General features: G+C 37.5%; 2 protein-coding genes across 4 annotated transcripts in view; one reads left to right on the plus strand and one right to left on the minus strand.

Moving 5' to 3' along the window:
* Positions 1 to 5,324, minus strand: part of pax1b (paired box 1b) — a 5,760-nt gene extending 436 nt beyond the window's left edge. Inside the window, exons 1-5 of the mRNA XM_039674336.2 lie at positions 5,081 to 5,324; positions 3,787 to 4,392; positions 2,320 to 2,441; positions 1,728 to 1,923; positions 1 to 287 (exon numbers count right to left, since the gene is read on the minus strand). The exon at positions 1 to 287 is cut by the window's left edge and continues 436 nt beyond it. Coding sequence (XP_039530270.1) covers positions 223 to 287; positions 1,728 to 1,923; positions 2,320 to 2,441; positions 3,787 to 4,392; positions 5,081 to 5,090 — 999 coding nt within the window. The 5' untranslated portion in view covers positions 5,091 to 5,324 and the 3' untranslated portion in view covers positions 1 to 222. The remainder of the gene's footprint in view (positions 288 to 1,727; positions 1,924 to 2,319; positions 2,442 to 3,786; positions 4,393 to 5,080) is intronic.
* A 3,890-nt stretch (positions 5,325 to 9,214) lies between these two features.
* nkx2.2b (NK2 homeobox 2b) lies at positions 9,215 to 10,970 on the plus strand. 3 transcript variants are annotated; one of them, XM_039674338.2, is made up of 2 exons: positions 9,215 to 9,700; positions 10,059 to 10,970. In XM_039674338.2, exons 1-2 carry the CDS (start codon positions 9,490 to 9,492, stop codon positions 10,547 to 10,549), a joined length of 702 nt encoding a protein of 233 aa, XP_039530272.2. In that variant the 5' UTR covers positions 9,215 to 9,489; the 3' UTR covers positions 10,550 to 10,970. The 3 variants fall into 3 exon arrangements, with proteins under 3 accessions (XP_039530272.2, XP_039530273.2, XP_039530274.2); XM_039674339.2 differs by having other exon boundaries at positions 9,215 to 9,694; positions 10,056 to 10,970; XM_039674340.2 differs by having other exon boundaries at positions 9,215 to 9,694.
* Positions 10,971 to 12,074: the final 1,104 nt, after the last annotated feature.

A 12,074-nucleotide genomic window follows, 5' to 3' on the forward strand; every position in this document is an offset into this window, starting at 1 on the left:
AATACGCACGAACTCCCCACCCCCTCCCCCCTAAACCTAACCCAGGGTTTTTTAGTGCGTACCATATACACGAAAAAAACACTTTTGGCGTATAAATGCCACGAGAAATGACACTCGTGGTATAGATATCGCATCTTCATGAGACTGTGTTGCTTATCCAGACGAGCGAGTCTTTGAAGGATGAACAGATGAAAGTTGTTTTCTCTTCTGCTCTTTGTGTTCTTATGACTCTGAGAGTCCATGAACGTCGTGCTGATGTTTGCTCAGAGGACTCTTTCTTTCTACAGCTGGAGCCAAGAGAGAGAGAGAGAGGAGTGTTTATGTAGCAAACAAGATGGAAATGAGCCTTTCAGCTGATAATTCCTTTACAAAGTCAGAGTGACATATACACCGCAATGTCGGGGGTAAAATGTTGTAAAGGGACACATTGCATTAAAGGGATGTCATTACTTGCTCACCCTTATGTTGTTCCAAACCTGTATGAGTTTCTTTCTTCCGTTGGACACAAAGGAAGGTATTTTGAAGAATATTTGTAATCAAACAGTCATTGACTTCCATTAGAAAAAAAATACTATGTAAGTTTGTCAACTGTCTGGTATCTTTAAAATAGTCTTTTGTGTTCGGCAGAAGAAAGAAATTCATGCAGGTTTGGAACAACTTGAGTGTTTTTGTGAGAACTATTGCCTTTAAGTTATAAAACTGGCAGCTGTGTGCATTCAAATTGGCATAGCCTATAAAATAAAGACAGCATTGCCATGCCGTCACAGTAAACACAGCAAATAATGCAATTAAAATGAGCTAAATGAACATAAAACACCTTAACATGAACAGCATAAAGAATAACATTTTTATAAAATATTTGCGCAGGGAAATCGTGTCATCAAGCGCTTGCTTTCTAAAAAGAGATCGCTTTTTAGCCATAAAAACATCAACATTTTTACAGTAAATGTATACTGTAGATTTCTTAACAATATCCCTGCTAACAATTTTAGGTTTTTAGAGTGTTCTGTGAACTTTAGGTTCCCCGAACGTTCCACGGAAATCCGAACGTTCTATGCTGGGTTATAGCAGGGTCATATATACGTAAACAGAACGTTCCCTGTTGGTTTGCAGAACCACCTTCACTTTAAAAAGTGATCAGTTGAAACTCAACTTAACCTAACCGCTTAGTTGAAAAGTTATGTGGAATTGTCAACTTTTTTTTTTCAATTAGGCATGAAGTTATTAATAATTTTAAGGCAACGGGTTACCTCACTTCAAAAAATGGATAAAGTCAATAACCAGTGTCTTGTTTTGATCTTAATCCAAGCACATAAATCATTAAATAAAATATTAAATTAGACTAAATTTGTCCATAAGATTTCGTAGAGTTTGTATCACTGTATTTACCCAATTTTTACGTTACTTCAGCAACAAACAACTTCACAATAAATTCACAATCTTGGATTTCTAAAATATGGCATTTATTCAGAGAAGGTAAACTGAATTGAGCTGAATTTAGCGGGACACACTTCTTACTTTTAGTCAGCAAACAAACTTTTTAGCTTTTTATTTCTATAGCCCAAGTTATAGCTTACAAACTAAAATGTTTTACTGCAGCGATTCTGTTAAAGTTTCATTGTGATGTTAATTGCAAATTCATAGCCTAACACAACCTCTAAAAAAATGACTTCTTGTTTGAGTGCAGAGGTCATCATGGATGACAGGACAGGTGGCCTTGCTCTTACCGTCCCGGGCTGGGTTTTTGAAGGCTATGGCGCAGTGCAGGTTTGGGCTCTGGATCATGGCCCCGCTGTTCGGATGGCTGAGGCTCGCGCCCTGAGACTGCCAGTGCCCGTAGTTACCGGCGGGCCCTCCGTAAACCCCGTACTGGTTAGCGGAGTACGCGCACGCGGGAACATATCCTGATAAATTTGATGAAGCCTGAAAACAATTAAAAGGTATAATTTAGAATGATATACCTTTGCACCAAGAAGAATACAAAGAATAACAAAACCAGAAAATAAAATGAAATCAAGTTTGTGATCATTTTATATGATGATGCAATATTACTCGATGGAACACAATTTAGAAAACTAGATTATGAACATTTTAAAGGTTTTAAGATCCACGAAATCTCTCCACTAAAAAAAAAAATAAAAATAAAAAATAAGATTGGCATCTAGTTCCCTTTCCATTAAAAGATAAAATGTATTCTTCACGGTTCACACCAACAATAAATTGGGCCCTAAAAGGACATCACTTTTTTTATTTCGCTTGCTAATATTGGAGATTAAACACCTCATGCTAGAATAAATAAAGCATAAATTAACAGTTCACCTGGTTGTATTTAATGTCACTTTCCGGTTTCTCGATGCTGTTGACTCCGTGCACGGAAGGAAATGAAGATCTGCCCGTCCAGTCCTCCATTTTCTGCTGATAACTCTCTGTTCCAGTAATGGCTGTAAAACATTAAATAAATCAAAACGCATTTTAATAACTGCAGCTGCTTCACGGTGATGCACTCTGATCTTGGAGTAAAAAATGAGATAAAGAGTTTAACTTCTTGGCTCTGTCTGAAATTGATGGTGTTCTTGTTATAATGCAAACAACATTACATTTAGAAGTAGAAACTCTCTAAATGCATTGGACTGTTGAAAAAGCGGCTGATTTATTTAAATTACTCGGTTATGCCAGGAAAACCTTTTATTTTTTATTCTCTGTAGGCTAATCATGCTAAACCTAAACACTGATCCGAAAAAGATTAATATTACTCAGCAGGAAAAGAGTTGAATCTCCAGACAGCAGAAGCAACAGAACAAAAATACAGCGATATAATCCAGAGGCATAGACGATTCAACATTATGGCAAGCCGTTTTGACTTTTATGCTTTCCCAGGATATGAATTCTTGATATCAACAATCACATTTTCACTAGTTAAAATGTTCATTCTTGATATCATGACGTCAAGAATTGCATTTCAACTATAGTAAAAACTAATTCACTGTAATTATATTTTCACTATAGTTAAATGTCACAATTTGAATTAAATTGTTGATATCAAGAATTGATTTCTTAAAGATATACAATTCTTAGTTTTGAAATCATTGATTGAGTGGTTACTATAGTGCAGCTGTTCTTGATATCAACAATTTAATAGTCACTAGTAAAAATGTTCATTGTTGATAATAATTCGATTGTCTCTATATTGACAATGCTAATTTCTGATGTTATGAATGTGATTGTTGTTAGTAAGAAAGACATTTTAGATATGTAATTACTCTGCTAATTATTGCGGAAACACATTATCAGATATCAGAAATAACAAATTGAACATGTTGAAAAACATTTACAGATATCAAGAATTAACATTTCAAATAGTGAAAATATTTTTTAGTATCGAAGTTATTATTGATATAAAAAATTATGACTTTTACTTGCAAGAATTGTATTTCTGATATATAGGCCTTTGTGAAATTGAAGAAATCAATCATTGATATCAAAATTTAATCTGAATTTCTGATAATCTGTCTATGGTGACATTTAACTAGTGAATATACAATTACAGATATAAGAAAGTTTAAGATATTAAGAGAGTTTAACTGGCATTTCCTGACAATATTTCGTCAACACGGGAACTTTTGTTGGATGACAACCAATTGAAAAAACTAGTAATATCTAGCTGATGATAAATTAATACTTTTTAATTTTTTCTTAATATTAAAAATAGCATCGTGCATTGCGCGTAAAATCGTACCAAACTTTTACGCGGCGTCGGCCCATGGATAATACGGAAAGTGTGAATACCTGCGGGATCCATGAAAGCCCGTATTCCTAATATGTTGCTGACGGTGTGCACGGAGGGCCAGGCCCGGGACAGGCTGACAGACACCCCCGGAGGACTGCCGAGTTTGGAGCCGGTCGGGGACATGGCGTTCGGGTAGGAGTATGGATACACGGGGTTATAGGAGATCTGCGGTGGAGAGGGTTTGCTGTCATACTGACTCGGCTGAGACAGGTTCCCGATCTTGTTTCTTAAAATGCGACTGATGGAGCTCACAGACGGGACGTTATATTTGTCGCACACTCCGTCGGCCAGCAGTCTGTCGCGTATTTCCCAAGCAAATATTCCAGGATCGCCCTGTTTATAATCCCGTATGCTCTTCACCACGTTTGGCGTCGTAACCCGGGGTTTACTCCCACCGATAGCACCAGGTAAAATAGAGCCGGTCTCGTTGTACCTGGCCAGGATTTTGCTCACACACCCGTGAGAGACCCGCAGCTGTCGGCTGATGTCACACGGCCGGATCCCGAGCTGCGCCAGTTCGACGATTCGGATCCGGATCGCGTTGGGAAGAGGCCGGCCGTTGACGAACACACCGCCGAGCTGGTTCACCTCCCCGTACGTCTGATCTGCAACAGATTCATCATATTCATATACAGTGCAGTTTTTAGGCTATATAATAATAATAATAATAATAGGCCTAGTTTATAAAGCGCCTTTCAAGGTCGCTGTAAAGGAGATAAAACACAACCTCACACATAAATGCATCGTACAGTACATATCTATATTTTTATTTTATACATAACTACAATTTTGTCATGCATTGCGGCGTTTGCCTAAATGAAACGATCATGCACTCAACATAATAAAAAATAAATAAATAAATTTTCTATGATTTAACAAAGAATATTTTAGTTTATAATCTATTATTACCACGAACTAGGGCTATTTTACTGAAAGGCGTCTTTGAAATCAAATGGGGTTTCTGGCGGTTCATCATTAAAAAACAACAACAGGGAAAACCATAGATGAATAAAACGCACACAAATATGTCTATATCTAAAATAAATTTAGATTTAAGCAATTTTTAAGAGTGCAAGAAGTGTTTGGGAGTATAAGCAGGCCTGCGCTAATCTAATGTTTTTCTGGGTATAGCCTAATTTGTCAAACATCCTACTTATAATATTTAATAAGAGATGAGTGCCATTTCTGCTCGCATACAAAAATGAAAAGCTTACATCATTTGATCGGCGTGAATGCACCTGTGAGTTTAATTCTCTATTTCTATTATTCTCGAACAGATCAAGAGGAACTTACCCATTTGCATTGTGATATTTCCCTATACAGTGGTTGTGCTCCTTTAACCTTTAACTGTGCTGCTGTGTCCCGTGCAGCATTGGAGAGGTTTCCCCGTGTCTCTCGCTAGGACTGCCCTCTTCTTCTTCTTTTTTTAGAGCTGAAGTGTCTGAGTTTAGGGCTGAGCAGGTCTTTACAGTAATCTTTGATCCACTTGAGAAACTGCGTCCGTCCTGGAGACTGGCTCGTGCGCTCAATTTGACGCGTCACGAGCATCAATCACACCAGACAGCGCGTGACCCCGCCCCGATCTTCATCGCGGACATATGCAGCGGCAAAAATGTACGTTTCCTGCCGTTTTAGAAGCGACTATATGCAAAAACTTAACTGAAAATTGTGGTATTTTAAATAGCGAAGTTATATCTTATAAAAATCCCCAAATTTTCATATTTTACATTAATATCATTAGCCTAATGCCTATGCAAATACGTTATGTAAAGCATATGTAGACCTTTAAGACTAAGTAGCCATAGCCCACCAATATTTAGGCTATATATAGTCTAGCCTATAGCATACCTAGGCCTATACGTTATGTTCACCAGAGCCACAAAAATTGAAAAATGTTCAACTTTTCAAAGCTCAAGATTAAGTGCTTAAGCATTTTTTAAAGCGGTGAAAAGGGAAAACTTGTGGTGCCAACCTGAAATTACAAGTTGATTGCACTTGATTGAATAATATTTGCAAAGTTGGAACAATGAAAACAAATATACAACATAATATAATAGCAGAATAGCTTCAGATATTGTTATTAATGTAATGTCAGACAGTGGAAGGGAACAAACATGCAATAAATGTTATTTACACGAAAAAGTGACCATGGATTTCTTGTCACAAGCGCAGTGGGAATTCTTAACGAAAGCGACTCGAAGAGGAAAAGTGTGATCGCAGCGCCATCTCATGGTTTATGTAGGAATTATACGCATCAAGAGAAACGCATCAGGCTTCAAAACACGACACACAGGCTCATTAATTACACATCGTTTTACTGGTGTATTTGTTTGCCTTTCACAGAAGACACTAAATTAAGCGCCACCCTACTGTAGGCTAATTCAACAAATCATATATCATGTAGGCTTGAAGTAGTTTTACAAATATCCAATTTTGATATTTAAGTTTTGTTGAATACAGGGACAAAACAAACAAGACATGGCTACAAGATATGTAAAGGCCAACTCAGACATCTAGGTCACTGTTGTAAAGAAATAATATATTTATTTTCAATATAGGCCTAGCCTATAGGTTTCAAAAGAGATTTAAGCATTTATTTTTTTTAACTGAAAATGCATAATATTTTTATATCAATATGCTTAATGAATATGGACTATATGATTCATTACTGCATATCAACAACACACACACACACACACACACACACACACACACACAATCTTTTAGTTTTAAACACACTCTCTCTCCCTCTCTCTTGTAATTATCCCCCCCCCCCCCCCCTCACCATATTCAGTAGCACCTCATTGCAGAACACGAGATCCAGGGGGTGGAGTTGGATCCAGATCTAAGGAGTGGAGATGAGTAGGGTTAGGGGTGGGGTTAGGGATCAGGGGGCGGAGGTTTAGGTATAGGTGGGAGGAGTTGGATCTGGATTTCGTGTTCTGCAGTAAGGACCATCTCAAAATATTAAAGAATTTTGTCGCAATTGTCCTCATTAGTGTGTTGTACCAGACTGCACCAGAAGAGGGAGAACAGGAGAAGGAAAGAGTTTGCATTCCACAATGGCGTCAGAAATATAGCCGTCATATTAGGCTGATGTTACTGCACACTGATAACAGAAACCCTACATGTGGACAACTTGGGAAACCTAAACATAACAATATTATTTTCACTTAAAAGACAAAAAAGATAGGCTACACATTTAATTTCACTTAGCCTACATCGGGTCGAGAGTTCTGATATGAGTAGCAAAATATTCAGTGGCTGTCTGTCTGTGTAAAATTAAAGTCCTTATTGTCTAACAGTGTAGGCCTATATTTGTTACCGAATATCATTGCATTGTTTAGTTAATAGTGACTTTAGCCTAACTATCTAAACAAAAGCACAAGCAACGCAAAATTATTAGCAATACGGATAAATGTTACAAACAGAACTTTAAATGATTTTACATTTACAGTCTGATGGCACTGAACAGTTTATTTCTTTTTCTTTCGCTCACTAGATGGCGCGCTCACACAATACATGAAGCACTCACACAAATCTGTTCATTTTTCCATTCTATATTTAGCTGCCGTGCTTTATCAGAACACAACTACGGGTTAAAGAACAATATGCAAATCTGTAGTTTGACTAACTCTATACTTTTATAGCACTACATGCATCGGAAAATAATTCTCTCCTATTGCACACAAAAATATATAGGCCTATAGGCTACACTATTAGGACTATATTTGAAATGATTTGTCCTATTCCAGCTTTTTGTTCACAGCGTTTTTCATTAAAATTTCAATTTTCATTCTCGCTGTCGGCGTCTTTTTCGGATCTTGCACCAGATAACTCATTGTCAGGTCGCTGGTGATGAAAACCCCATCCGGGAAATTATATCTAAAGCCACCGCAACAACAAAACAAAAAACTTTGAAATATTTCGCTATGAATGTCTAATTTGTTTTCTTATGCGACAGTCGAAGCTCTAAACATGAATGAAGGAATCGTTCATTGAGGCCAGTTGAATACCATGACAACAAGGAGCGCGCTCACTTTTATTTGCCCAGTTTGGGTGTATTGTGCGAGGGCGTCAATCAACCATTATTTCTGCGCCCCAAATAAATGCAAAACCTGATCTAGCACAAAAACTTCCAGAGGGAGCCTTTCATTGCTCTATTGTCCAGAGCTTAGCTGTTGGTTTGTATATGTGTTTGCACAGTCCGACCACCCATGACGCGCGCAGAGCGCACTGAACATTCACATCACATATACTGTCAGAGAGAGGAACCAGAGACACCAACTCATGCCACCGGAGAGACCGAAATCAGGCGTCCCGAATGCACAAAAGGGCAAACTGATCGTCAGAAAATCAAATAAATAGATTAAAATCTTTGAAAAATTGTATATGCACATAAAAAGAAAGTTTTCATGAAGTTAAAAAAGAGCTTTTTTCTCGAATGACGCACAACAAGTAATAGAAAAAATAAGAACACAAAAATAAACTTCTAATTGCACTAACTTTTTTACTAAAAATATAATAATAACGATAACAATTTACAATACGGTTTCATAACTTAATATTAGTTAACTACTTTAGTTACCATGAATTAACGGCATTTATGAATGTAAATTAGTGCAGTCAAATCGATTAATCGTGATTAATCACGTCTAGCTTAAATGGTTGTGCAGGCCTATATGTAGCCTATATATACACATATATACATAACACATTATTAATACATTATTAATCATTAAAATCAAATTGTTAATGCACGGTGAACTAAAATGAACACAATGAACGACTGTATTTTTATAAAGATGAATAAAAACTATAACAAATGTTTTAACATGATTATTCTTTAATTCATTATCTAATGAAACTTTCAGAACTCATTCCTAAAATATTGTGTAAATATAATTATGTTTTTCGGTCTAAAAATAAAGGCTCATTGTAAAACAAGTGTGCAGTGAAGTATGTCGATTTAGCTTCCATTAATTTCCAACATCTGAATGCATCATTATCAAGGAAAAGCTTTTAAGCATCAATGACCTGCAGTGTGTAACATGAATTCTGAAGGAGGTCAGTAACAGGATTCTGCTCTTGTCGACAAATATGAGTCGTTGGCTTGATGAATTTGCTACTTGACTTAAGCTCTAAGCAAAATATTGACCCAAAAGGTTTCCATAATTTGGCCACTTGCCATTTTAAACAATCCCATTCGAACACGGACAGCTCATCATCCACAACATACAATGTTTCCGACCAATCACACCTTACAATGTAAAAAGCGTGCGTTTTTAAAGATAATTATAACGGAGGGTTTCCATTTGTGCCACGGACGCTTCTGATATGTAAATGAGTTTGGAGGGGGGGGGGGGGGGCTCTCTCTCCCATTTTAGTCGTGTCACCTCATCCCACTCATGCATTTCTGGTGTTCCGCTGACAGAAGCTCAACTCACTGTTTCACACTTGACTCCAGAGATCCGCCCTCTATCGTCAAGGCCTTTTTGGGACGCTTTTCCGCAGGTCCAACACTCACCTGCGACCTTAAATGGACCAGACTAATGGATTGGTTGGGTCAAGCACTGCATAGCATCCGAGGAGCATCTGTGATCTGAGCCTGAATCCGTGTGCACGCGCGCTGTCCAATCCCACGGATCTGCATTTACAACTCAGCACCAGCACGCTGTTTGGATAGACTTCACGGTCACTGTATGTTGGATTGGAAAATGTCCCTAAGGAATTGCAAGGCAGGGTTCTCTGTCCGTGATATTTTAGACCTCCCGGAGACGAGTGACGAAGGATCCGTGACTGAAGACACTGAAGATGAGGCTGATGAAGGACTCTCTGGAAAGCAGCAGCACGCGTCCTCCACTGATGCGCTTTGGCCCGGATCTCCATGTGGCCACACATATCCAAGTACGTGTATGTAGTTTAATTATACTTCACACTGATGGTGTCTTATTTCAGTATCTAATCGAATTAAATTAAAACAATAAAAAATAGCAACAAAAAAGTCGGAATTTAATAGAAATGGTCATGGTTTTACGCAATTACGCGCTTAGAAAAATAAAGGTTCCTTAATTGCATCGATGGTCGTATTTTCACAGTATTTGCACAAAGGTTACTTATATATTGGGAAAAGGTTATTCAGGTTATTTAAATATTTTAAAAATGCTTCTTTAAGTACAGCCAATAGTGCATGATGATCTATTCTCAAAATTATTTATTTCATCTAATTCGATGACGCATACAGGTTATTAATTATAATTATATTCAGCAGTGCCATCAGCATCTCCAGAGGACTTGAATCCCGAACTGTCCACGGATGAGTCTGTGGATCGGGATAGGGAGAGTTCGGAGGACTCGGGGAAAAAGCGCAAACGGAGAATCCTCTTTTCAAAGACGCAAACGTTTGAGTTGGAGAGACGCTTCAGGCAACAGAGATACTTATCCGCCCCTGAGAGAGAACATCTCGCCAAGCTCTTACATTTGACTCCGACGCAAGTGAAGATTTGGTTCCAGAACCACCGGTATAAAGTGAAGAGAGCCCGGGCTGAGAAAGGGACGGACCCGTATCTGCTCTCTCCTCGGCGCGTTTCTTTCCCGGTCCTGGTGAGGGACGGAAGAGCGTGTCCTCTGGACATCACTACAGCGGCACCCTATGCTTTTAATATCAAGCAGTTCCCCCAGATTCATCACAGTCATAACATCTGCATGACACATCTGACACCTGTCAGTCATCTGGGTCACATGCAGCCCTGGTCCTGGTGAAGAGATCGAGACAGCTTTTACGCGGCGGAACTTTCAACAAATAAAGTTGTTTTAGGCACATTTTCCATCATTAATTATATTTCTACAATGTGGAAATATATTTTTAAATGAGTTTTAATGTTTTCTCCCCGTTTTATATTCGATGAAACAGAAATAGCATAATGTGACTTCGTCGTCATCATCGTCACCATCTCGTGCTGTTTGTAGATATATTTATGCTGGAAATTTTACATTGTGTTGATCAGTAAATGTCATTTATTCAACAATCCAAAATGTTACTTTTCGTTAAATTTAGAAAGAGCACGATAAGTAGCCTACTGACAATTTAATAACGTTTAAGAAATTAATTGGGAATAGTTATGGAGATTTTTTTCCCCTGTTGTTTTCTATTTTGTTTTTATACTGAAATTATTCTGACTAACCTGTAATAAACTTATTTTTCCTTCTGAACAAAAGCGATATTATTGATTTATTTGTCCATTTTAGGCTATAGACGTGAGTGTGTGTGTCCTGGTAAATAAATCCTACATTATGGGGACAAAATGTTCTCACAAAGATGGCAATATCCAAAATCCTTGTCACATTTTTGGTCCCCATGGGAGAAACAAACTTGTATAAATTATACCTTTTGTTTTTTAATTTTGTAATATTTTTTAATGTAAAAATGCATGAGTTAGTGTAAGGGGAGAGAATCTAAGTATACTTAATTCATAATTCATTATGACAATGAAAAGTCCCCATAAAATGTGTGTGTGTGTGTGTGTAGTAGTAGTAGTAGTATTTATAAAAAATAAAGGTTCAAAAAAATATTTTTGAAAGTTATGAATGTTCAGAAATACAAAAATGTGCCGAAGTTAATCATTCATAGCAAATGAGCTGAAATTAACTTTTTGACTAAGGTTACGCGCCCCCTAGAACTGATTTCCAAGGGCATTGTTCTAACCACATAAAAAAAAAATAAACTTATTTATTTGTTGTTTCAAATGTTTTTTCGTGCCACTTCACAAACACTAAACCATACAGGCCTACTAAACAAACAAGATAGACTAAAACAGACGCATAAAGGAACATTTTATATATTAAATGTTTAAACAAATTGCCTAAATACAATTATTATGTAGGCTATTAATACATTTCGGTGGTGATGTGAAATCAGGATTGGTTTTATTTTGTAGCAAAATAAAAAATAAAAAATGATATCGAAAGAAATTTAAGTCACTATTTTACGAAAATGATCTACTAACTAACAAGCTGGCAAATCTGCTTATTTCAAGGTGCACACGCGCTGCAGTCTCTTCAATGACCACTTGGTGGCAGCAGTGTATTATTATAATGATTTAAAGAACTGGGTTACTCGAGCATCTAGAGCAGGGGTGTCCAATCCACTGTCCTGCAGAGATCAGCTCCATCCCCAATTAAACACACCTGGACCAGCAAATCAAGCTCTTACTAGGAGCTGAACGGTGAGACCAGCTGCCCTCCAGCAGAGTTTGGACAACCTTGATCTACAGATACCGAGGACAAA

Source organism: Pimephales promelas, chromosome 13, assembly GCF_988280905.1.
Source record: "Pimephales promelas chromosome 13, fPimPro1.hap1.1, whole genome shotgun sequence".
Classification (NCBI taxonomy): Eukaryota; Metazoa; Chordata; class Actinopteri; order Cypriniformes; family Leuciscidae; genus Pimephales; species Pimephales promelas.

Coding starts and splice junctions, on each gene's coding strand:
- nkx2.2b (XM_039674338.2), top strand. CDS start 9,490: ATGTTGGATTGGAAAATGTCCCTAAGGAATTGCAAGGCAGGGTTCTCT. Junction 9,701..10,058: donor CCACACATATCCAAGTACGT/GTATGTAGTTTA, acceptor TATATTCAGCAG/TGCCATCAGCATCTCCAGAG.